Here is a 27,893-nt window from a genome sequence, read left to right as displayed (position 1 = left end):
AGTAGGATTCCTCTGCCGGCCACTGGATACGAACTGGCAACCTTCCAGCCACAGGCACAGATCCTTAGCCACAGAGCCACCGCACCACCAGTGCGGTTGAAACAGTTTTGTAAGTTTTTGTGTGTATAAAACATACTGTAGCTGCTTGGATACAAAACAAAGTTCTGAGAAATCAAAGTACTGTTACAGCTATACAGTAGGTGACTAGAAAGTGTCTTTAAGAGTTTAGATAATGTGTGTAACACCTGGCTGTGTAAACATTTCCAGCTTCAAAGCAGAGGGAATGCTTGCTGAGATGTAAGGGGGCCCAGATTCTCAGATCAAAGCATTCTTAAAGTTTACCTTGGTTTACCTTAGTTAATTAAGTTCTGGGTAAAAGATTAAGAGTCCAGAAATACTTCATATAAGATCAGATCAAGACAGAGAAAGGAAAAAGTCAGTCCATACAAGACAGAGTAGATAGGAGAAGTTGAAGCTTTTGCCAAGTTCTTTGTTCCCAGTTAGCCAAAAGGACCCATCTGGAGATAAGTATTTGAATCTTGCTTAGAGAGCTTGCAATTCTGCAGTTTTTAGGGAACGTGAAGCATTATTTAAGAGTTGAATGCTTAGTAACAGCCTGGGGTTTTCCCTGGTGGTCTAGACATAGCTCTCTTCAACGCCTTCTCTATAAACATGTAATGTACATAAGGAAACTTGTGTATTGTACGTTTACGTAGTGTGTGTAGTGTGGTGTTTGTATTGTCACTGTTAATAATTATTTGTTTAGCCAAGTGTGTCTGAATTATTACTCTTTTAAACCAATGCTGTGCAAGAGAATAAAGCCTACACAAGCCTCTAATTACTACTGCTCGGGTATATTCTTGGAGTAGGAAAAATCCTGGTAGTTATGATTAATCATTTTACTTATTGACTAAGCAGTTTTGTCAATTTGTGTTAGTCACCATTTTTGTAACGCCTCATTTGTAACAGTATTACAATAGGGTATCGAACTACCGTATTCTGTAAATTTAGAACAATGGGTATCCTCTGAATGTGCCAACAGCTGACACTTATCTGATCATCTCCCTTGAGGCAGTCATAAATGTCAAAGATCTAGGTGGTACAACTAGCTGTACCACCACAGCCTTCAAAGGAATCAACCAAAGCATAAATACAGGAACAGACATACAGAGAGAAGAGAACAGAATGAGAAAGGAGGAAGTATAGACGTCATCATCCATCATCCTCATCTTCATCAAAAGCTGGTACAGAGAGATAGCTCCTCTTTCCAACTGGACTTGAAACCAGATTCTGTCCATGCAATCTGAACACTGAAAGGGACAGACTTTGAGCTTTCTAACTAAAGAGAGCTTGCTGTCTTATTTTATTAGGAAATTCTGGTTTACGCTGGTGAGACATCTGCAGGCTAGAACAGTCTCTTCTATTTTAGAGATGACTTTGTTTAGTATAGGGAAATTGGCATCCGTTTAAAGATGAAGATTTAGTCCTGGTTACAATCCATTTTGTTTATTTGGATGCCATATCTTTCTATGGCCTGTTACAGTGGTTGGTATTATAAGATCATGAGGAAAGAATGTCTGTAAAAGGTAGGGCTTCAAAACTCACTGAATTATATACACAACTGTTAAACTATGAATGTTGTGTTGTACGGTGTTAATAAATACAGTGGTGTGAAAAAGTGTTTGCCCCCTTCCTGATTTCTTATTTTTTTGCATGTTTGTCACACTGAAATGTTTCAGATCATCAAACAAATTGAAATATTAGACAAAGATAACACAAGTAAACACAAAATGCAGTTTTTAAATGAAGGTTTTTATTATTAAGGGAAAAAAAAAATCCAAACCTACATGGCCCTGTGTGAAAAAGTGATTGCCCCCTAAACCTAATAACTTGTTGGGCCACCCTTAGCAGCCACAACTGCAATCAATCGTTTGTGATAACTGGCAATGAGTCTTTTACAGCACTGTGGAGGAATTTTGGCCCACTCATCTTTGCAGAATTGTTGTAATTCAGCCACATTGGAGGGTTTTCGAGCCTTAACCGCTTTTTTAAGGTCATGCCACAACATCTTAATCGGATTCAGGTCAGGACTTTGACTAGGCCACTCCAAAGTCTTCATTTTGTTTTTCTTAAGCCATTCAGAGGTGGACTTGCTGGTGTGTTTTGGATCATTGTCCTGCTGCAGAACCCAAGTGCGCTTCAGCTTGAGGTCACGAACAGATGGCCGGACATTCTCCTTCAGGATTTTTTGGTAGACAGCAGAATTCATGGTTCCATTTACCACAGCAAGTCTTCCAGGTCCTGAAGCAGCAAAACAGCCCCAGACCATCACACTACCACCACCATATTTTACTGTTGGTATGATGTTCCTTTTCTGAAATGCTGTGTTACTTTTACGCCAGATGTAATGGGACACACCTTCCAAAAAGTTCAACTTTTGTCTCGTCAGTCCACAGAGTATTTTCCCAAAAGTCTTGGGGATCATCAAGATGTTTTCTGGCAAAACTGAGACAAGCCTTTATGTTCTTTTTGCTCAGCAGTGGTTTTTGTCTTGGAACTCTGCCATGCAGGCCATTTTTGCCCAGTCTCTTTCTTATGGTGGAGTCATGAACACTGACCTTAACTGAGGCAAGTGAAGCCTGCAGTCCTTTGGATGTTGTTGTGGGGTTTTTTGTGACCTCTTGGATGAGTCGTCGCTGCGCTCTTGGGGTAATTTTGGTCGGCCGGCCACTCCTGGGAAGGTTCACCACTGTTCCATGTTTTTGCCATTTGTGGATAATGGCTCTCACTGTGGTTCACTGGAGTCCCAAAGCTTTAGAAATGGCTTTATAACCTTTTCCAGACTGATAAATCTCAATTACTCTGTTTCTCATTTGTTCCTGAATTTCTTTGGATCGCAGGATGATGTCTAGCTTTTGAGGATCTTTTGGTCTACTTCACTTTGTCAGGCAGGTCCTATTTAAGTGATTTCTTGATTGAGAACAGGTGTGGCAGTAATCAGGCCTGGGTGTGGCAAGAGAAATTGAACTCAGCTTTCCAAAAATGTTATAAACCACAGTTGATTTATGTTTTAACAGGGGGGGGGCAATCACTTTTTCACACAGGGCCATGTAGGTTTGGATTTTTTTTTCCCTTAATAATAAAAACCTTCATTTAAAAACTGCATTTTGTGTTTACTTGTGTTATCTTTGTCTAATATTTAAATTTGTTTGATGATCTGAAACATTTCAGGAAGGGGGCAAACACTTTTTCACACCACTGTATGTTTAGTCTAGCTTTTGGTCTTTTCACTCTTGTGTTATTAAGTTGTGCCAGAGAATAAACGATCCACATACTTGGTAATATCTGACTTTAGGGGATGAAATTATTAATATTTATATTTGCTTATAATACAAGCTAATGTCAGAACCTGATTTCTATAATGATTTACAAAACTCCTTATATTATGATTTTCTCAACCCCAATTTGTAACAATGTGTTTACATTGTTTCTAAAAAGAATAGATACATTGTGAGTTTTCTTACATTACCGCATTTTAAAAATAGACCACGTGCATTATAGTGCAACAAGTATGTTTAATCTCCAAATAGAGGAGAAACACAGTCAAGGAGGCACCATAATTACAAGGAAGCAGATAAGGTAAGATGTTAATATATTAAATTACTTTATAATAAGAAGGCTTTTGGGTGGGAATTATTATAGCAAAAGGGCAATTCTCTGTGTAATGGAGTCCAGATCAAAATTGTCAGATAAAGAAATCATGGAAGCTGTGCAAATGTAAGCTCCTTTGACAGAAGCTGGAAATAATTAAAAGTGAATGCAAAGCTCCCCTTATGAGCGTGGAAAGAAAGCGTTTAAATCATGTTTAAACTAAAATGACAGCAAAACACATTCCCATTCCCAGTAAGCTTACATATATATTTATGTTTATAAATATATATGAAAGCTTACTGGGAATGTTTATGTATTACATCAGTAGCTCATTGTGTATATAATTTTACTCAGAATTTTTTAAAAATACCAAGTAAATAGGTATGCTGACTGTTTGAGTACCATTATGCTTTAGGATAACACCATACTGAGGTCAACTCATGTGATTTCATAAAAATGTCAGGTGTGCAATGTTTTGTATATTAGGAGAGTTAAAAATGCCTAAATGAGTTTAAGACATGATTTTAAGCATCAATGATGTATGGATTGTGTTAATGCTCAGGGAAGTCATATCCAATACTAATTTTGTAATGTTTTTATTCTGACACTGTGTCACATTTCAAAGTAAAAACTTATCATGATTCTGTGATTTTCATGTTGACATTTTCTGTGATATTGTTTGATGTCTATGTGGATGAAAACCATTAGGCCTCAGTACTGCTTTGCTTGTGTACCAGTATAAATGGCACCCTTGTGCACAATCTAACTTCTTTTGTTGTATAATAAACTACAGGCTTGTCCAGGTGATGTCACAGATTTTACTGCCAATGACAGTGAAGATTTTGTGAAAATTCTTCCTTTCTTGTTTACATTTCAGAAAGAGTTCCAGGTTTCTTCCAAGTCAGTATTTTAAAAATGTGGTACAGCATGGCTTATGTGAAATATTCAGCGGTGATGAGCGATAAAAAGCTCCCTACTGAGTGGTTTCTAGCAGTATGAGATAACATGAAGAACATGGCAATTAACACTGAGTACTTGTATGCAAATCCAGGCCTTAGGGACAGCAGCATTCAGCTCTGTATACAAAAAGTGTGAAATGGAGTCTGGAATCTCTTAACTTCAGAGACAAAAAAGCTAGTTGAACTTTCTCTATGACCTGATCTTTGTTTATTTCGAAAGAAGTTACTTCTAAAAGGTTATTGATCTCTGTATTATCTGCAGTGCTCTCAAAAGCTCAACAAATATGTATACCATAGTAAACAGATGATATGGACTTGATAATGGAAAGTCATTATCAAATAGAACTATGGAATAGAAAACCAGAGACACTACAATGATCACAGTATTATGAAAAAACCTGGTATCCAAACGTAAACCTTAGTGATTTGAGTAAATGGTTTTGCTTTGAATGTTTGTAATCTGGTAATCTGACAGGAATCTTTAATAATTGATAGAGGGCTGCTCGAGAAGATGGTGTTGGACCTGGCCATTGTCGAGAAGTTACTGTAAATGTCGGCCAAAAACACTTCCATGTTGTACACTGTAGCACACTAAGCTAGATTCACAAGACAAACTTATAAAACATGCAATAACTATGAGCTTTTTTAGCTCTAGCTAGGAATGGTTCAATAGAGATACTTTAAACCTACTGTATGTAAACTTCTCTTCTTTTAGCTCTTCTGTAAAATAAATAACTCACATCGAATGGGTGGTTTAGGCATCATTGTAGAGATGTCCTGAGACCAGTAGAGAGGAACCGAACCTCTGACTTGTACATATGAGGAATAACTTCCAGCCGTAAAAGACATGACTGAGGCATCGTGGATTATCTGCTCCGTTTCCACTTCATTAGCTACATCTCCCTGTTAAAAAGGAAAAAAAGATACACTCCAATAAATGATAGATACTAAATGAAAATAAAGTCCATGAATGTGTCCTAGATTTGAAAGCATAAAGTAACATAAAAGCAAGAGTTGTAGATACTGTACAACATCAGCCACTGCAACAGCAAATCAATGAAACACCTGAGAAGTGATGAAGCCAACTAAAATGAAAAGCCCAATACCTCACAGTTCGCTCCCCTCTTCAGGAAGCGTGTTCCTGCAAATTTACTTGATCTTCTGGCAATCAAGGTGACATAAACCGGTCTTCCATAGATCAGGAGCTCTTGAGTATTAAGGTTAAGGAAAGGAAACAATCTGGCACCCGGGATGAATCACTAGGCATCCTCACAGAAAACAAGGCAAAAATCACTTCCAGGAATTTCACTGCAGAACTCTAATAGACAGCCTGTTGTGAATGTACCATTTCTAGTAAACAATGTAATGACTGTCAATTCTATTTTTCCTTTTTAAGAAAGACCACTGTAAGATGAGAAGAGATTCACAATTACAAGCATATATCTACAGAATTTATTCTGAAAGTAACACACACTATGGCATGAAAAAAGAAACTGTTGGCACGGTCACTTGATATTCTTAGTTGTATTTGTAAATGTCAATGTTCTCTAAAACTGCAATACAGAAAAATGTGTTATTAATCCATCTATCCACCCATATCCACCCGAAAGGCTTTATACAATTAACCTACAGCATGTCTTTGGACTGTGGGAGGAAACCGGAGCACCTGGAGGAAACCCACGCAAACAGGGGGAGAACGTTTTAATATTAATATTAAATGGGAATTAAAATAATATGTGTATTCCCATGTGTTTATTGCTGAGAATTAAACTTTTAAGTTTTTGTAGAATGTTTTCTCTAGGTGCTGCTTTTCTGTAATGCAGAAACAGACTCCTTCATTCTCTGTATGTACTTGGTGCTGTTTTTCTTCATTCATAATAATATCAATTTTCTTCCTCAGAAACACTGTTAGACAGCTTGGAGGTATCATACTCCATACTACAATTACATGACACATGAGAAATACCAATAAGGACTATTTTAAAACTTCATTACAATTAACATGAGGTATTAATAGCTACTGTCTGACAAATGTACTGAACTTCCTCAGGAGGGATGATGATTTCATTTTTTTTATTCTGTTATTTTTTCCAAGTTTACTTACACAAAGACTCTTACGTGGACAATCCTTGTCATTCACACAACACATCCAGTACACGAGGCATATACTCAGGTTTAAAAAATCATCCTAGCCTCTTGTGGAAAAAAAAACCCAAACATGTAATTTGTTTCTATTAAACAGACACTAAAGCAACACAGTATTTCAGTTTGCAGAGTAAGATTTTCTTTAAAAATAAAATAATGTTTGTGGATATGGAGCATATCATAGAAATCTAATTATTAGTTCCTAAGTCTTCAGGTTGGAAAAGCTGAACCATGGAATTCAAAACAGAAATTTGCTGTATTAGTGCCATAACACAGTGAACCTGAACTGAAACATCATGTGTCTTTTAAGAGAAATAGTTATGTTAATTAAAAGTAGCACAGCCTTTCAGTGTTCAACTGCATAATGTTTTTGTTTTTAATCATTTCACCATGTATTCCAAAGAACCAGTGTTTTGCTAAATTTGCTTGAACACTCTTCTATTTGTCCAGTTGATTCAGGAAGAATATTTACAAAAGGTGATACAGCAAACAGGCAGCAGGTAAACCACACTGCTTAGTATTATCTTGTCCCTTCAGGGGCTTTTCATATTTGCAAGTAAATCCTTCAGTTGTGCATTACTATTCTGAATTTCTGAAAGAAATTGGAATTTATGCTCCCTACTGAGTGGAAATAAATGAATGTTCTAATAAAGGCCTCTTCTTAGTTTCTATACTTTATTAGCCCCGATAGTCTGCATCACTTGTCATAAATAAGGCCCTTATACAGGGAGAAAAAAATACGAATTTGAGTATTCTGCTTTTAAAATGTGCAGTAAATTATGTATTTCATACTGGAAATTCTGCTGTTTCTGCATTGCCTGTTCAGAGATTCAAATCCCTCATAAACAATCCATCTATCTTTCAAAAGCAAGCATGAAAAAATTAACAAATTAAAACTGATTACAGAATCATATATCCAAAGCATTTATTCTAGAGTCACGGGAACTTTAACCTGTTTCATTTTTAATTCCTTAAAGCAATGTGCTGTTAATGGCTACAAAAACAGCAGAGCTGGCAACCAACAAGACTGACCTGCTACAAATCATTAAAGTTCCAGGAAAGATCATTTATCTCCAAGTAACAGATGGCTGTATTATGAAAGTGATTCACATATGACTCACTGTTTATACACTAGATTATACACATTATCATTTCATAATTGCAGTGCACGTGATGTATAAAGAAGAACAACAAAAAGTTTGGAAATGCAGATGAAGAATACAATGTTATTTTACATATCAAGGAGCAAGCGAAATTTTTAAAGAAGTCAAAATGCCTCTTTTAGCTTGTGATCCACACACCATTCATTCCAAACGAGTTTATACACCAATGGGGGGAGCTTTCTCCAATCCCATGTGCCTTCCTGCAAACAGATGCAAAAATGCTCTGGATAAAATATAATGAGAATTCCTCATTGAAGTGTAGGAAACAGCAGGTAAAAACTCTACTTACTCTTACTATCAGGGGTAGAAAATTGCTAGTGTAGTACCCATCTACAGTATGTAGTGATCAAACCTCTATTACATGTAATGTTATGGAAACAATTAGAACTATGAGGATCATTCATACGGAAATAAGATTACAAAGCACAGTCAACATGGATTCAAAAATCTAGGTCTTGCTAAATCAACTTGTTAAGAGTTCTTTGTGCAAACAACAAGAATAATGGACACACACGGAGCATATGATGTGGTGTATTTAGACTTACAGAAAGCATTTGATAAATTTCCTCATAAAATATTAATTTTCTAATTACAGATGGCATGCATTCTGGGAATACAAAATAAGAGAGTTAATACAAAATAGAGGGTACAGATAAGGGGAGAATGCAGAATGCTCACATTTGGGTGGTACAATAAGAGGACTACCATAGAAATCTGTACAATGACAACTGTTTTTCCTAATTTATATGAATCATCTACATTCCAGTATAGTTAGTACACTAGACGTGTGCAGATGATATGAAAATGGGTAGATCAGCAAACACTTCAAAAACAGCTAAAGATTAAACAAAATTCAGAACTGGGCAAACACCTGGCAGGCGATTTTTAATGTAGACTAGTGCAGAGAATCACATGCAGGTACCATTTAGCAGATGTGGGGAAACAATAAAAAAGGTAAATAAAATGTTCGGGTCTATAGTTAAAAATAAAACCTTTAAATCAAGGGATATTATGTTAAATTTGAGTAGCACATTACTAAGACCTCATTTAGAATACTATGTACTATGTACTAATTTTGGTCACTGTGCGTTAGAAATAAAATTGCTGCTCTGGAATCAGTCCAGTAAAGAGAAATTGTATGACTGCCCTACACTGAGAGGCTGAAAGAGCTGAACCTTTTTAGTCTTGAAGAAAGAAGACTGCAAGAGGACTTCATCCAAGTATTCACAATCCTCAAAGTCGACCTAGTGGATGTCTTCAGAATTTAAAAACACAAGCTTGGAAATACAAGTGAAAACTACATGGCAATGTATTACTAAGAAATTAAAACCATGATGCAATACTTTACACAAAGAGGTGTGGTGAGTGAAACAAGCTACCCAGCCATGTTGAAGCTGACACTATGGTAATTAGCTACCAACTACCATATGGGCAGAATGGCCTCCTTGTTTCAAATCTTTTTACATATTTTTGTCAAGTCACAGTGGTATACAGAAACAGCTCAAGTAGGTAGCTGTGTCAGCAAGAGTAGGCTGCAAAGGAACATGTAAGGGTTTATTACATGCTGAAAAGAGAAAAAAAGAAACAACGTTTCGGCTGTGGAGCCTTCATACACCCTTTTCTTATCTTTTCAGCACGATATACAGAAATGTTTTCTACAAATTTTAACATTAAAATGCACTGCAAGATAACACAATATGTGTTCTAAACCATTACTAAATCATTAAATTCTGACTGATTTTATAACACATGTATAAAAATTATTTAATCTTCTGTCAATCAACCATTTTTTAGCTTTACAGCATATCACAAAATCTTACCTTTCAGCAATTCTATGTTTTTCAGTGCATTAAGTTCTCAACATTAAGCAACAATTTTCCTTTATCCTTTATTTCTATTGCTAACACTTTTTCAAACCAATTTGCCTACAAAATGCCCTTGGGAGAACCACAAACACATGCCTGGTCTAGTCTGCCTTGTGGCCTGTCAACACTCTGATGCTGCAAGAGAAAGCATGGCATTTTTCTAACTGGAGATCAGACACAGCTTCCACAAATACATCCAAATCCCACAGGCACCAGGCAAACACTGGTGGGTTTACAAAACTACAGAAAACCTGCAGGGGAGAAAATGAGAGAAAAGCGGTACAAGTATAAAACACTTTTTCATTTTGTTCAATCATTTCTGAATGGCAAGGGGTGAAAAGGATACTCGACTGACCACAGAATCCATGGATGATGTACATTAGCCAGTCCAGATGCACTGTTTCCTTGATCTTCTCCAGAAGCTTTACATTCCACACGTATTTTGCGTAGGGTTCATTTTTAATCCCATAAACAACTGCAGGCGTTGACAAAAACAAACATTTGGATGTCCGTCACATAATTCGACTCAACGGAAGATAACAGAGGTCCTCTGGTCAAGCCTTATGGTTGGCTTTCTTAAGTGTAACTTTTATTTGTGTAAAAAACCCAAAATGAGACCCACCTTGTGTAGGCAAACCTTCATCCTCGAAGATATCAAAGCTGTCTTGACGATTGTGTGTGAAGACCTCCTCAGTCTTCACTAGATCACATGTTGTCTTCAGAAGAGTGAGGTTGTACTGAAGAGAGTGGCTCAGGTCATAGCTGTAGCTGCAATAAGAGTTTGATAGGATAACAGTTTAAGGTGAGGTCAGTATACTTTTAACATATGTCTAAAAACAGAAAGCATAACAAGTCAGGTATTTTATTACTTATTACAGAAAACCTACTATAGTACTATATTGGTGAAAAACACTGTGACCTCCTTAAAAATATGAAACAGAGAACACATGGGGTAAAGTTAAGTTGAACAAATTAAGAATAAAAAGCTTACACCTCGAAAAATTCTATCATTACTTTATGCAACAAATTTCTAATAAAAAGACCAGGATTTGAGTTGTAATGCATAATCTGCAAATTAATTTAACTATTATTGCTTGAATTTACATTAGAAGGTCCCTTATTTTCTTTTTACATTGACAAGAGATAATAAATTAAATTACACATTTAATAGGCGGTGGAACAGAAAGCTCTGTATTAAGGCATTTTAAATTTCATGTCAAGCAAGTTTTTGTCACAATGACATTGGCTTATGTACTCTCAGGAGAACATTCAAAGGATAAACAATTTTGCTAAAATAAGAGCAGTTCATAATCAGAGCATGGAAATAAAGCACATCAAACCTCTCGTGTTCTTTAGGTGGAAATAACCGGTTGTTAAAAAAGTGTCGTTATTAACCATAAAAATATCACGATTTCTTACTACACTGGAAGGATGGAGACAAAAGTGCTACAGCCCGCTACAAGTGCTATAACCTAGAATGCAAGACAGATAAAATTATAGCCAAATTCACTGCAGTTTGTCAGAGAACATTTAGATATACAGTTAAGGTGACAAGTTCATACAATGAACTAGGAGTGAGTTGATTGAATACATCATGGAAGAATGGCACCATCCTTCCTGCAGAATTCCAGACACTGGGAGACTCTGTCATGGTGCACATAGGCTGTACTGGCTGCACATGGTGGTCCAATGCCCTAATAAGCAACACTACATTTGTTTTTCCATTTTTGTCCACGACCTGTATCTTTTCATGAGTAGCTGACTTTACATGTTGTCTGTCAGTCGACCATCTGGATTTAAGGGCATTCAACAAAACAGTTAGTATAGCTGCTCTAAATGAACAAATATACTTATGGAAAAAAAAATTTCCACAACCACCACATTCAGTAGGCTCACTTAAGAATGTGTGTACATTATGTTGGTTGAATTAAGGTCACTAACATCAAATGCCTAAATAAATGCACCATAGTAATTTCAAATAATAACCATGAGCTTTCACCCACATGCATTATAAATGTACAAGTAAACACACAGCATACAGTATACAAGTACATATGATCACTGAATTTTATAGACAACACTAAATCATCAAAAGAAAAAAGAACAAAAAATTACCTGAAGTAAAAGTTGCTGGACAGATCCACATTTTGGAAAATCCTCACATACCTAGAAAGAGAGAGAAAAGATTAACTTGAGAAAATGTAATAATTATTTAATGATACTGGGGGCAATAAAAAAACAATGACATGGTCTTATGGGAAATGTTGCAGTAAAGGTTCAGATCACTCCTCTCACCAGTCAGAATCCAAAGTAAATGCTTAGGGCATGATTTGGCAGGTATAAAGACTGTCAGCTATGCCAATGAGAGAGTAGTGTGCGCTGTAAAGGTAGTATGGGAATGAACATATGATGCTTATCATAGCCACTAGAGGGCAATAAACACACAATTAGCGACAACACCCCTTTAATTTAGAGGAATTCTACATGTCTGTACAAAAGGAGCCTCGCGCACTTAATCTAGTAATCAAATGGGTTGCATGATGTTCCTGCCTGGGTTTATTTAAACAGTACAGAAAGAGACAGGAGCATAAGTTTACTCTGGATATCAGTCATCTCCAGTATGCTTTAAACTTCAAAAGCTCCTTAGCACTAAAAGCTTCAAAACAGCAAAGACCCATCATCAGAACTCTGGTCTATAGAGTAAGACACCACCAAATTGCTCTAATATTTAAATAAGATTTCCTCAGACCTCCTCCAACACACTGGCTTGACCTAAATGGGAGAGAAATTCCAAAAGAACAAGTGACACTGAGGCACAGTAATCTGAATAAATTTCATCTAGATTTCGCATTGAAGCAATTTAGAATTACTGTATGGCCACCATGAACTGGAAGAAGATAGATTTAACTGTACACTTGGAGAATGTGTTCAAGAGCTGCTTCCTGAACTACATACTGCCACAGAGCTGTTACAGACCCTGCACCATCACTGGACATCTCTTACACAAACAGCCGTGGAAGACGTTTATGTCAGAAAATGTTTTGTAGACCTCAGGCATGCGTTAAAACACAATGTGATCACAACAACTATTAGGAATCCCAGACAACTGAAGACTGGAAATCTCCAAAGCAAAAACATCCAAGAGTCCAAAGTTGCATAACTTAATGTCTCACAGTTAGTCATCAGCCTCCTGATTTCTCAAGTTTTATTAATCCAAAACCATTTATTTACTCCACATTGCAGCCAAACTGCATCCCAAGCCAACCAAGATAATCTGTCATCATACTGGCAAATTCACTACTGACCACCAGAAAAGAAACAAATATGGGTCTTTTCCGGTATAACTGAGTCACCTCACAGTGGCCATTGATAGGCTTGGTGGAACACCCCATCACATTGTGTAAAAATGAGTTGTTACCTTCTATGAATCCTTTATACTTCAGAATGCCTAAAATGCAGAGGCAAACCATAGCACACAGTCACACAGTAAGGAATCAGAAAGTACACTGTCATTATAATAAAAGTAAAACCCTAAATACAGTATCAAAACAACAGAAGTCAATGTAAAAATACTGTGCAGAAATTAAATTCTATGAGCAAATTCGAACTGCAAACGTAATGTAAACACAATTCCAAACAGTGCTGATACCTACAAAGCTGGTGCCATTGCATGTAAACTCTGTTTCAAAGATCAGTGAGTCTGTCAACACATTGTTTATCTTTAGAAACAATTTAATCAACAGTGACAATCTGATTTTCAACTTGGTCGGTTTGATTTCTCAAAAAGAGCTTTTGGTTATCAATTCTGTTAAATTATTCTATGTAATTTACTTATTCATTCACCGAGATTCATTTGGAAAATATTTTCCCTTCCTTGCATAAAATAGGCTCATATGACCATGCATATAAAATGTAAAATTTCATAAATATTCCCCCGAGAATGCAAACTTCACATTGTAAACATGTCAAATACCCAAGAGTGACGTGGATAAAAAACCAAATGTAATGTGCGCTTTTCATCAGAAACCAGAGAATCAGCCTGGTGTCATTACTTACATTTCCGCAAACAACATTAAAGACTGGGTTACCTGGCTTCATCAGGATGGGCTATCCGGACAGAGTCATTTGGAATGTATATCATGTTTGTGTCTTCTATTTTATATATTGAGTGTCCACCAATGTCAGCCATCTTTCTTCGCTTTGTGATCAGAATTATGTAATACCCTTCCAAAAATCGTACAAAACCTGTACAACAACAAAAAACAATTATAGTCATTTCAAATTTCACTAAACAGAATATGTGTCACCATTTTCAAACTAAAGCATCAATATATTGCTTAACAGTTAAACCAAACCATTTTGGTCAAAACACTTAGGAATGCATGGACTGTGTTTATATTACAGTTTCCCACACTGAATTTATGCTGCAGGAAAAATACATGATTAAAATATCTCTGTTCTGGCTTTAAGTGTTAAATAAGCACTTTCATCAATAAAACATTTAAAAACAAATTAATAAACCCTTATTAAAATTTACAGAGATGGAAAATGTCCTGTCCATTTAAGGATGTCAACAAATATCACGTTCTCACTCAATTCTTTATTTATTTTAAACCAATATGTGAATTTTTTAGAATATTTTAATTTGTGACATCTTAATAAGCAAGATTTCTCAGGAAGCACCAGATCATAAAACATGCAGCACCCAGTGGAAATTTCTGTTTACTCTGCGAAGTGTTGTAAATATACATATTGTGTATTGTGAGTGCCACGTGATGTGGAAGCTTAAGAAGCAAGACAGTTTAAAACAAATATTTGTGGGTGCTCTTCAAAGAGTTTGGGAGAGATCCATTGTTGGTCCCTGTGCTCTTCATGTGCATTTTTAATAATCTAAGTTAATAAAAAGGTGTCAGAGTTTGTGGGGGTAAAATATACGTAAGTTTGAAAGAAACCATTGGCAGGGCTTCTTTAAGCAGTTGAATTATAGTTGGAGAGACACCAGCTTCTTGCGTTTAATTAATATTTTAATCATTTTTACTTGGTGCTTGGCTCCAACTTCTCTCCCACATGCACAGACAAAATGTGAGCTGGGTCCTGTTATCTCTATCAAATGTGTAGCATGTGAGTCAAACAGTTCTTTAGCCTCCTTTTGTACAAAAACAAAAGGATATGAAAGTGTATGACATGAAATGAAATATGAAAAAAACAGCATAACAATTTTGACTCTTGAGAGAGAAAAATTAAGTCTGCAAGTAAGCAGGAAATCTGAATCAATACTGGTGTTCAGTAAGAAATGAAAAAGGCTTCTATGACAGTGGTTAAATGACTAAGGATTGTTTTTTGAAAGTTTAATAATAATAAAAATAATTAATAATTGCTTACACTTTTATAGCGCTTTTCTGGACACTCCACTCAAAGCGCTTTACAGGTAATGGGGACTCCCCTCCACCACCACCAGTGTGCAGCCCCACCTGAATGATGCGACGGCAGCCATAGTGCGCCAGAACACTTACCACACATCAGTTTAAGTTTAAGCCTTTGAAAGCACAATATGCTTTCAAAATATTTTCCATAGTAATGTCGTTTTTAACATAAAAAATATTACTAATAACTTTATCCTGGGATTGATTTGTGCGACATCCTGCAGCTCCCACACTATTCTAAAAGTTCAAATGCTAGGTGTAACCCTCCTTATACCAAGGACATATATGACTTGCAGACAACAGTTCCACTTTCTTTTAAATTGCCTGGAGCACAGGCTGAGCTCTGTGATGAAGGTTCGGCCCTTGATTAGGTTACTAGCCCAATGCGACTGTGATTCTCCAAGTAGAGACGAACAATTAGCAGAAGACCATGGAGGGGAAGGGGAATTAGCCCCGGCCAGGGTCCTCTCGGCTCTCAGTGACAGCTCCTGGTGCTGTCAGTGAAGGACATTTCTCCGATCGGTTAACCCTCGATACGGGGCTGCGGTGTCAGTGACGTATTAAGAGAAAGTGGCCCCAACTTTGGCCAAGTCAGAGGACTCTGCCTACACTCCCCCCATTCTCCCTTTGCGTGAGGTCGCAGGGATTTATGCAGATTATCTGTTTTAGTGCCTTTTTACTCGGTTACTTTCTATTTTCCCTCATTTTAGAGACAAAAACGGGTGCTCTTAGACCTGCGACACTACCACTGCAAAGAGAACTAAAAGTGCGGCAAATGTGCAACGCAAGTGACGCCCCGCACAGTCAGGAGCACAAATCCAACGCGTTCCCCAACGCCATTTCCTCTACTGCAGCCTTCAGGGATCTCTTCGCGCCTCCACGCTCCATTAAAATCACAGACAGTTGAAGCAAAAACAACAACAGGGAATCAGACACAGAATACAAAAACTGTCATAAACAGGATTACAGGAAACCGCAGGCGATACACCCTACCTCTTTAAAAGCATACACGCCATGATGGATGTTACATAAATGGCCTGAGTATAAATGTGATTCATAAAATAACTCAGCCAGTGCCTGCTTATTTCCAATGTCAAAACAAAGACAAAACACCCCTCTCAATCGCTATGGAACATGATAGTAAAAGGTGAAGCTACTTGAGGCCAGTTAAACCCAAAAAGAAAGCCACCCACCTCAGTGTCAGAGAAATGTGCAGACAGATGTCTTTGTCTTGAAGCTGTTTTTCCCAAAGATTACTCTTCCTTTCACCATTCACTCTGACCTATATAGCCTGCCATTTCTGCGTGCTTATTAAGCTTTTTCTAAACAAGATGATGCAAATTTAAAAAGGACAGAGGACTCAATTTTCTTCTTTTACATCAAAAAGAAAAAGGAAATAGCCAACATCAATACAGTCAATACACTGTATATGCCAATAAGTATTGGGTCATAAAAGAAGATAATCACATAACCAAAAGAACTGCTTCTAAGGTAGAGTAAGAATTATGTAAAGTCCATCCACCTAATTTGAACCTGCTTGTGCTGATGAGTTCACGAAGTAAGTGATAAAAATATCATTTAATAATAATAATAGTCTTCAATAGCAATCCTGTCATTTAGAGAATAGAATTTACTTATTGAAGGTCAATGTGCCTCCCGGTCAAATGCTCCAAACATGTTGTTCACTGAGGAGGTTATTATGCTTTCCCATTTCTAATTCATCGCAACTACATTTTTTTAACCATTTTGTTATCATTTTAAGGAATAATTAAAATAAATTACACTGAAAAGATGTGCTCAAGTATGGAAAAAAGACCTTAGATCACCAGTGCAAATTACTGGGAAGTAAATTTATTCATTATGAAGCAAAGACAATGGGCTAAAGGCAGCATGACTCCTCTACACAGCTTTTAGGACACCTAAAGAAACATTCAAAGAAGCAAAAGAGGTTATATGAGCTCCTTTTGTTGGCAATCCTTCTTTTGTTCTCACATTCTTGCTTAGTTATACGTAACCTTCCTTTTAAATAAGATGTAGTTAATTAGGTCACATATCTGAAGCATGTGTTTGAGTACATTTATTACATTTATTCAGGGCTTCCAGCCTAGAATAAATGTAGGGTAAAAACAGAGAATGGTACAGATCATTAGCACAGTCTGGGGTGCATCCTCATGATTTACTGACAGCTCATGGAGCTTTGCAATGACTATATGCCTACTTTCATGTATGTATTTGTCCTGTGATCAATCAATTTACTAGTCTTGTTAGCAAAGCATGGGGCAGAGAGTGGACTGTATTGGCTGGACCAACTTATTAAATATTTATAAAGTTAAAGCATTATTAGACAGTATGTATTAGGGAGATTTAAGATGCTAGTTATTTTCTAGCAGTAAATTCACAAATAGGACATGTTCCATTTTTTTCATGCTGATTTGGTATCTTGTGGTGACAGTTTTTTTTTTATTATGGAAGAAGAGATATGAAGAAGTAGATTGACATTACAAAGAAAAGAGTTGCCATTCCTTATTTCTTTGTGGATTTCCCAAGCCTGTCATTGGATGACAAACTGCTTTTATCTCATCATTGCACATATACTAGTGGGGCAAGGTTGTTTGTAAAGGATTTAACTAGATTTTGTTTGGTCGTTTTATTTATTTTATTTGGGTTGTTTCCTAAGTCTTCTACTTCATGGAAAACAGCTGTTAGCCCATGTCATTCTACTTTTACTGAGCACTTCACAGGACATGCTTTCACCTACGGGCTAGACTACGTGCCAAATGGAGTAAAGGATTTAAAGATTAATTTTAAGATCTCAGACATACAAATTCTTGCTCTTTTGCTTTAGCTTTCCTGCTTAAAGTCCAGTGTTACATTACATCTTTACCATTTTTTTAACATATGAGCTACCATCTGACAGCCATTTTAGGTTTTTGTGGTATCACATAGACAAAAATAAAGAAAGAAATCTGTGCTCTGCTTTAGACATAGACATATTAAAAACAGCACCATAAGGACATGTCAGATTGCCCTTTTCATGTTTTTATTTTTTAGTTTGATTTTTGTTAATTAAAAAAAGATTTTAAAAAAATATGTCATTTGTCTACATTTCAACAATTACTGTAAACTTTACAGCGAATGAACAGTATTGTTTTTAAAGGATGCAGCAATAATCTGTTGGCTTCTATAAGAAAAAAAAAATTAAGACTATAACCTACTACACCACATGGTTGGACCAAAAGTAATAATTGGTAATTATGATATTTGGACATTTAACACAAATCAGCACCTGTAGTTCAAAATGTTGCAATAATAAACAAATTAATTAAACAGTACACATGCACTCGATACCACAGTACTGCTTAAAGAAAGTGGGAATTTGGCAAGAGATATGGGAAGGTGGTCACCTAAGACACATTTTTCAGAAACGTGTACATTATTTTTATTGAGAACACCAATGATACTATTGCATGTCCAGGTATGAGCCTGTCACAACAGCCAGAAGTCAAAGCCAGCTCTCTGCTATCCTTAAAATCTCAAGCAAAACATGTGAAGCCCTAAAAAAACCCCATTAACTACTCATCTTAGCAGTTTCTTTTATTCATCGTGAACTCCATTATCTTTATCTCCCTATTATCCTTCAAGAACCATGTGTCAAATTACTGCTGCAAACGTGACAAATCTTCCATATGCAACAAGATACTGCTATTCTGCCTACAGAGAAAACAATAGGGATAGGTATTCCAACCATCATCTGCCAGCCTTAGTGATCCAGGGACCAGCGCTCTCCCTAATGATTTATTTTCAATTACAATTTGGGAATGAGTACAACTTTAGATAGAAAGATTGACAACAATGGAGATATAACTAGAAATCCTTAGCAATCTTTAGTAGCTGACACCAGTTTTCCATTATCTTTCATTGCTTGCTGGGTTAGGCTCCAGCTCCCTTGTACTGTACAAAGCAGTTAGAAAATGGATGGACAGCTAGTACAAAAATACCGTCTTTTCTACCCACCAGTACAATAAAAAATAATGTAAAAAACTTTTTCTTTAAATTCTTTATTTTTAGCACTTGAAGGTTCAAGTAAGCTTCTCAAAAGAGATACATCAAAATGAAACAAAAATAAAAATTTTACAAACGGTTATTTTGCACTCCCTTTTGCCATTTCATCGTAAAGCATGACACAATGTTATTATATACTACCATATTAGTATACTATTATTATATAGGTGACTGACAGAGTTCCTGTACTTTTCAACTTAACTAAGATATATAAAGCATGACAGGTCTAATAATTGTCCTTTGTCCTGGATCTGAAGAAGTCAAATGAGCCCTGGTATAACAACAGGGCACGGTAAGAGGTGACGGGAAAGTTTCTAGATGTTCTTACCCACAATACCATAAGCTGATACCGCTCTTGATAAACCTGATGAGCCTTTCTGTCCAATCTTAGTCCTGTTCCCCAAATCCAAGCGCCCCAAAAGCTCCCTGACTTCTTGTTGACTGTAAACGTGCTGAAGAGTAAACATAAAAAGGCAAAAACAGGCAAGAGTTTTATGAAATATCTCATTATTACAGACAGTACAATAGCTTGAAGCCCCATGATCACAAAACCTTGGTGTCCAAATAATTACCTGTCCAGCTCAAATATACATTACTGTACATTTATAGGCAGGATGCTGCATTAATAGGAACTCAAGAATAATCCTCTCAAAGCTTACCCCTTGTAAAAGGTCTGCTACAACTGTAATGATATGTCATTTTTACATGTTTAAAATCTCTATTGCTTCATCCGACACCTTCTAACAAATTAATGTGGTACATGTGGAGAATGAGACAGGATTCCAATTAGGATGTGTAAACACTGCTATTCAAGGGAAAAATACTGAAAGACTCTGAAAGAGAATATACACATTTACAAGGACACTCACAATTAGATACTTATGACAGTGACTAAAGTTTTTCATTTTACAAAAAAATAATAAAATTATCACAAAGCAGCTGGTGTGCTTCTTGGTCAACTTACACTGTAACACCAATGTGAGCAGCCTGTTTGAAAAGGTTTAAAAAGCAACACATTAAACCATTGTATTATGGAAACTAGTACACATGCTTGACATAAGAAGGTACTTCAAGATTTGATTTGAAATCTATGAGGAATTGCTTTCTTTGTTTGACAGAAAGCTACCTCGTAGTTAACAACCAGTACAAGAAACATTGCACTGGACACAGACATTCTTTTCGAAGACTAGGAACTGCTGAGGTCTAGAATGCAGCCTCACAGGTAAGAGAGTGGGTTACATAATCTCAGCGAGAATGAGAAAAATCAAAAACAATGTCATCTTACAGGTCCAGAAATTTGCATAATTGGAATTCAAGACTCAACAGCGCTGGCAAAGTGTACTGCAAACAATTTATATTCAGGCCATGAAGAAATATTGCACAATATTCTGTGAACCAAATAACATTAGGCCTCTTATCACTTAGCATGTAACAGCCACTGTGTACCTACCTTATCATCAATAATAACCAAGTCCTTCGGCTCCGTGCGATCAATTTTCAAAACACGGTGTTTGGTTTGTGCATGATTACTTCCAACAAGAAAATACCTCTGAAAAAAAGGGATAGCTCCATGTTTTAGGTCATTTAATCCCTGCTTAATCTGCATGATAAAAACATGTTCTCCTATTTATAAACCGAAGAAAGCACAATATGGATAACAACAAAACAAAGTATCAAAACAATAAGAAAGAGCAGTCAACAGGAAATGTGCAGAATCAAACAAATTTGTAGAAAACATTATTAAATATTATTACATTACTAAAATAATAATTACATTATTAAAACATAATTAAATAAGGTATCCTAAGAGAAGTATTCTTGTTAAGACAAAAAGACAGTGCCTTCAGAAAGTATTCACCCCCATTGATTATTTCTGGTTCCACTATGTTGCAAAGTCAAATTAAAGCATATTTAAAAATGATTTTTAACACTCCCGCAGAAGTAATTCTCTTGAATGTTAAAATGAAATAAAGTATTTCGATGTCTTCAGAATTATATTAAAAATAAAAATCTGAAAATTACTTAATTGATAAGTATTCACCCCCTTTGTTTTAACAACCTAAATCAGGTGAGGTATTCAATTATCTTGAGAGATCACACTAAATATGTTAACAAGGTACACCCTGTGTTCATTTCGAAACCACCTGTGTCCATTTGCTCGATTGCACAATAAATATCACTGACTTTGTGAGGTCTCACAGCTAAAACAGCAGATCAGATCAGTCCTGCTGTCGTGAAGACCAAGAAGCTGCCCGTGGAACTTCGAGATGAAGTTATTAGGAGGAAAAAAGCTGCAGAAGGTTATAAAAAGATTGGCAAAGCTTTGATCCTTCCTAGGAACACCGTGAAGTCCATTGTAACAAAATGGAAAAAACATGGCACAACCCAGACACTACTAAGATAAGGCCGTCCTACCAAATTGAGCAACCGGATAAGAAGAGCAATTGTCAGAAAAGTGACCAAGAGGCCAGCTACAACACTGACAGAATTGCAGAGCTCTTTGGCTGAAATGGGAGAAACTGTCCAGACATCAACAATCTCTTCAGCAGTTCACAGATTCGGCCTCTTTGGGAAAGTCGCTAGAAGGAAGCCACTTCTGAGAAAGGCCAACATTAAGTCACGCCTGGAGTTTGCTAGAAGCCATGTGACAAAACCTAAAACCTTTCGAAAGAACACTTTGCGGTATGATGAGACTAAAGTTGAGCTATTTTGCCTGAAAGCAAAGCACTATGTTTGGCACAAACCAAATACAGCCCAACACTCAGGTAACACCTTCCCTATCATCAAGCATAGTGATGGCAGCATCATGCTCTGGGGTTGCTTTTCAGCAGGAGGAACTGGAAAGCTTGTTGCCATCAAGGGCAACATGGATGGAGCCAAATACAGGCAAATCCTTGAGGATTTCAGTCAGCCAGAAATTTGCATTTAGGGCGAAGATTCGTTTTCCAGCAGGACAATGACCCAAAGCACATGGCAAAAACTCAAGGCTGTAACTGCTGCTAAAGGACTACGTACAAAGTATTGACTCGGGTGGGGGGGGAAGGGTGAATACTTTTGTAAATGAGAAATTAAGTCTTTCATTCTGGAGACACTAACGTTCTTGAATAAAAAATATTTTTTGACTCATAAATGTGTTGAATTTATTGTGTTATCCAAGGAAGAAAAAATTATTTCAATGTGTTAAACGTTGGAGGTGTAACAGAAACAAAATGCAAAAAAAGTCAACGGGGTGAATACTTTCTGAAGGCACTGTAGGTTGCAGGCTATTTAAAAAATGTTTTAAATAATCTTGGAAACTCTTTGACTACCATTACCACTAGTGCTACTAATTATAATAATTCATTGCTTTTTATCCCAAAGTGTTCTACAGATAGGCAGGACTCATTTCAGCCCCCACTGAAGTGCAGCCCCCACCTGGAGATATGCAGCAGCTATCATGCATAACTAGGGTACAGAATGAGAACAATTTAACACCTGTTACTCTTTTTAACATAACTTGCATTTTCAGTATTATATACTGTATACACTATCAGAACAAATTAATTCTTTTTTCGACCCATGCTTTTGATATTGTAGTTTAATCAGCATTTGATTTTGATACAAATGATTTTCATTATTTTTTTCTTTACACTGCTTATTTCTAAAGAGCCCAACAGACAAGGCAAAGGTACATTCAAAGTTGTACCTATGGTTTCTCCTAAAGTTGCTTCTGAACAAGAGATAAGTATGCACTATTACATTCATGGGTTCTGTAAGAAAATTTGAAACATTGCTCATTCTAAAAAATACTAAACCAGACCAAAGGCATTTTGATTGTTCTTTAATCCCTTTAACCCCAGCCTCAATACTAACATGAGACTTTTTGGCAGATTATACTGTAGCTCTTAATTAAAGCAATTCTATAATGTAATCTGAAAATAAAATGATGAGCATTTCAGACAAGCATCTCCATCATAGAAGTGATCATGTGGCTGATTGAACAGGTAATCGTAAAGCAAATCTTGTTATAGTGTATAGATTGATAAAGGTGTACTTAACCTGTTTCGCACAACACTTTTCCAAGCCTACTCTGTGCTTTGGTCCAGTACTTTTATTTGCTGCCACCTAGTGCTTTTTCATTGAACTACAGAATTAAGATTCATGCGCCCGATTATATGCACAGGCAAACCAAGGATACTCGGTGAAAAAAAGTATACATTTGAATAAAAAAAGTATATTCATAATTTTGATGTTATAACAGTAGGGTAGAAAGAAACATGCAAATAGCATAGTTTGTGTTTGCTTCCAAACTTTACAAGGGTAGTTATCAAACTTAAAATATCAAATGCAACAGCACGGCTTGAATGTGAAGGCATACCTATAATTGGAATACTTATGCATGGGCCATGAGGTCATTGACCTTCAAAATGTTAAATCCAGGTGGAAGTGAAGACGTAGAAAAGAACAAACGTGTCCCATTTATCGAGAGAGCAATGCCGGCACGTGGGAGGCTTCAATAGTCACCTCAGGTGGAACTGCCAGCAGATGTGCCAAGTCGTCTTTAGTGAAGAATCAGGGCTTATGCAGAACAACCTGATGGACATCAGCCAATGTGGCACAGACATGCATGAACAATATGCTATGACCAATCAGTGAAGAGGTACAAGTATCATGGTCTGAGCTGGAGTGTATAGTCACTGGAGAACTACTCGTAGTGATTGATGTCAGTCTGGCTTCACTGCATGACACTGATCAGCTGTGTGGACCTTGCTTGCTATGGGCTCACCTTCATATGACAGCGTTAAAGCAAGACAAAAATTATTCTGGTTCTGCAGCAATGTTTTGCTTTTTTCATAAGACAAGAAGACACATTTACAAAGACAGTTATACCGTGGAGGCCAATCCCTCTGGACCTGGGCCATTTTGAACACTTGTGGGGTGGCATGAGGCATCCTAGACTCAGAGACCCGTGAACAGACACATTCTTAACCAGGCTCCGAGAGAGGAAAGGACAGGAACACAGAAGATAACATCGCATATACACCGCTTGAACTGCTTCCAGCACTGCCCGCACAGGCCACTAACCTGGGCCTTTCAAAAGGGTAACCCCTAGCATAACACATTTAGCCATGACACGTCTAATTGTCAAATATTTTCTGATGTCTTTTCAAAAGATTTTCTAAACTTCTACTCCAGTGAAAAAGTCTAGCTATTTCATTCTGAGACACCTTATTTAAATGCTTAAAAAATTATATACATAAAAACAACATCTACTTAAGAGTCTGACATCAAATATCTTTGGTTGTCTTTTCAGTGACACGTTGGTCACAAACAGCTTCAAGGCCTGCCTTACCAAACACATATATACAATACCACATAGAATCAATATTTTGCAATGTATTGCTCACAGAAACTAGATAATGTCTAGTTTTTTAAACAATATTCAATTGAATATCACATGAATGCAAATAGGAAGTACTGTACCTATAGAATGAAAATGCTCATTTGCGCCCACTAGTGAAAGAAATAGTCCCATTGTAAATGTGCCTAAACACAACAAATTATATTATACCTGGGATGACCATCTAAGTAACCAAGTTCAAATCATTCTTATTTCTGTTTTGATGGGTTTTGCCATTTGCTAAACATTCTCTTATATCTTAAAAGTATACAAGCCCTATCTACCAAACACATGGGACAAAGGCACAGAAGGAAAAATTATGTACCTTCAAATTGCAAGTAAGACGTGTATGAACCCACTTAAATTGCAAATAATATGCAAAGGAATCAGCAGGTAGATAATAGAAAACGTGTCTCTCTTCACAGAACTGTAAATCACTCTTACAAATGTCCTCACTTTTAACATTTATGGTGCATGAATTCTTTTAAAATTACAATTCATATTGTATGTCTTTCAAAATCTACTGTGTCTTGGGGCTCATCGTGATAACCTTCATTTACACAAGATAAACATTTCTTCCAATAAACAGGTTAACCGTTACTTACAGCTCTTGTTTCATACAGAACCAGCTTCTGCACACAGCTGATGACTGGAGCTGACAGAGGCATGATGATGGAGGCGTTGTGAAGATACCTCTAAACTCCTGAGAACTGTACTTTTCAAAGGCTGTAACCACCAGAAAAAAGGAGACATGTACTATTGTCAAACCAGCGTTATGAAAAACAGCTTACACATTAAATAATTCTGCAAGATATGTTTATATAACGAAGTGGACTAAATCAAGACGTTTTCCAAGTTGTTTTTTATTTTTTTTCCCCCAAGTTGTACAATTACCTTAAGTAAGGAACTCAAAAACTATAAACATTCACATAATTCCAAAAGTTATAGATTTTACTTTTAGACACTGATTTTTTCTGCATTGGGTTTAACTAGAAAAATTTGCCATTTTCATGTATTTGTAGATAAAGAGGCCTTATTTATGCATAATATTCGTAACCCCATATGGACTACTGTAAATTTAAGTCGGTGTTGTACGCTATTAAATGTATCTCTTTTTTACAGGTTTGAATCCAAATACTAAAAGAAAACACTGATATTGTCAATACGAATAACTAATGAATAAACCATTTGGTTTCCTGGAAGCTATTCTCAACCATTTTGGAATGTAAAGTAAAGGGCTATATGCTATTCCAATGCGTGACAGGCCCGTAATTATTAACAAATAACTTCGACGTTTAAAACGTAATCAAACGATCCCTTCTGCATTATCATCCAAAACTATTGGAACAGTACAAGAAGCAAGGAGTGATTCCGGTTGCACTGCTGTATTACCCATGCTATCATTCTAACACCATTAACATACACTCTGTTGACAAACACGGGTCACTAACTTTAATGTAAAATAAAAAAGCTCATATTTCAGACGTATATTAAGAAATACCGAAAATGGATAGCTTAAACGCAATAAAATGAAATACCTCGTAATTAATGCGATCATGTGATTGTCATGGTGCCTCTCAGCTGAGATGGCGTGTCGCTCATCCAAACAGAACGCGTTTGAAGAAAGCGATTTCGAAACGGTATCTGCCCAGGGGGTGACCTAGCGTTAGGTACTTATAGTGCCCAGAATCACCGGGAAAAAGTGTTATAATTGAATTCATTCTTCAATGCTGTTGCTCATTGCCTTGCATAATATCGAATAAGTATGATAAATATGAAATTCTGACTTTGGATTAGAACTGTGTTGAAATTTATTGGATCTGTTAATGGCATATCAACCAACAATAAAGCACTACGAAAAGTCCTACATTTTTCTTCAAATAATCGTTGTGTTTTCAGTATTGTAGTGAATTTTGTTTGCGGACTGATTCTTTCTATAAGCCTACACACAATCCACTGTGATTTTCTTGAGTTCTCATTTTAAGAATAATAATTTCCTGGGTCTTGTGTCTGTTGTCTTCTTCGTATAAGAACGGTTTATTTAGCTACAATGTTCAATGGCAATACAGATTTCCAGATGCACTTTTGTAAAACGCTCATGTTATTCTATAACATTTGAATATTTACTCGTTATTATTAAGAACATTGTGAAACTACAATTGAGCAGTTAGACTACAATTCCCAGACCTAATAATACAAATAGCAATGCATTTCCGGAATCCATTTCCGGTATCGCCATGGTTACGGATGTACACAAATCTGTACCAAAGAAGCGAAATTAAGTTGAGTGTACAAAGTTAAGAGAATCAAGTAAGTAAATTTGTGAATGCAAAATTTTAGTTTCATTTCAGTTTCCTTTTTTGGCTAAAGTTTACATTTGTTCGACATGGATATTCAAAATAGTTTACAACTGTTTTCTTATATAATCGCCAGGAAAATGAAACACAGCTAATTTCATTTTATAGATAGAGATAGCTGATTTATATAAAATGTTATCATAACTTAGATACAATGAAGGGTAATTGTAAGCTATTTCTCAAGTGCAGGAAAACGCATATACTGTTGGCTACAGTAACACAATCTTACTCTTTCGTATCTAATCATAATCTCCAGTTATTCTGAATTCCGTATACTCACAATATTCAGTACTGTACGGCTTCAGAATGTTGCAGGTACTGTATTTAATGGGTACCTGCAACGATGCTTTCGTATCAGATATCTTTCAGAGCTCCTCTCCGTCACAGTGTTACAGTTCTCAATAAGACATCTACTGTACCTTCTATCGGATTGCCAAACTATTTAAATTTAGGAGCTTTTTATAGTTTGTTACCTTTATTTGCTTTATTTTTGCTTTTAATTGAAATAGTAAAGGAAGCTTAAACTTTGCACATATAGTAAGGACTGTACTTCTTATTGTAGTTTCTCAGCACTAGACTGGACAAGACTCTTGTCTCTCTTTTCTTATTGTTGTTACATCAGAACAAAATAATTGTTCCGGATGAGAAGTGGCATCAAGTTCATTCAGCCTATTTGGTTGCTAGTAGCTAACTGATGCAAGGGTCGTGTACAGGCATTTCTTGAAAAAACTCATTATAGCTTGTTCCAGACATAATTCTTTCTTTGTTCTCCCAGCTTTTATCTTCTAATATGCTTTGGTCTCCACAATTGGGTTTGCAGATTACCTTGCCACCTCTTCCCTGAGGTGAAATTTTAATTGCACTTACTGCTGTTGTAAAGAAAGAAGA

At 36.4% G+C, this 27,893-nt stretch overlaps 2 protein-coding genes across 2 annotated transcripts in view; one reads left to right on the top strand and one right to left on the bottom strand.

Annotated features, from left to right (window-relative positions):
* Positions 1-26,229, bottom strand: part of fig4a (FIG4 phosphoinositide 5-phosphatase a) — an 88,711-nt gene extending 62,482 nt beyond the window's left edge. The window contains exons 1-10 of the mRNA XM_088908826.1: positions 26,187-26,229; positions 25,254-25,374; positions 20,719-20,817; positions 19,597-19,720; positions 13,872-14,028; positions 11,899-11,949; positions 10,406-10,551; positions 10,130-10,258; positions 5,717-5,817; positions 5,351-5,513 (exon numbers count right to left, since the gene is read on the bottom strand). Coding sequence (XP_088764952.1) covers positions 5,351-5,513; positions 5,717-5,817; positions 10,130-10,258; positions 10,406-10,551; positions 11,899-11,949; positions 13,872-14,028; positions 19,597-19,720; positions 20,719-20,817; positions 25,254-25,316 — 1,033 coding nt within the window. The 5' untranslated portion in view covers positions 25,317-25,374; positions 26,187-26,229. The remainder of the gene's footprint in view (positions 1-5,350; positions 5,514-5,716; positions 5,818-10,129; positions 10,259-10,405; positions 10,552-11,898; positions 11,950-13,871; positions 14,029-19,596; positions 19,721-20,718; positions 20,818-25,253; positions 25,375-26,186) is intronic.
* A 5-nt stretch (positions 26,230-26,234) lies between these two features.
* The window catches only part of ak9 (adenylate kinase 9), a 34,537-nt gene continuing 32,878 nt past the window's right edge, over positions 26,235-27,893 (top strand). The window contains exon 1 of the mRNA XM_088936143.1: positions 26,235-26,288. Coding sequence (XP_088792269.1) covers positions 26,235-26,288 — 54 coding nt within the window. The remainder of the gene's footprint in view (positions 26,289-27,893) is intronic.

Source organism: Atractosteus spatula, chromosome 2 (assembly GCF_055471065.1).
Source record: "Atractosteus spatula isolate fAtrSpa1 chromosome 2, fAtrSpa1.hap1, whole genome shotgun sequence".
Classification (NCBI taxonomy): domain Eukaryota; kingdom Metazoa; phylum Chordata; class Actinopteri; order Semionotiformes; family Lepisosteidae; genus Atractosteus; species Atractosteus spatula.
The sequence above is the reverse complement of the archived record's forward strand: the minus strand, read 5'-3'. Positions and strand labels throughout refer to the sequence as shown.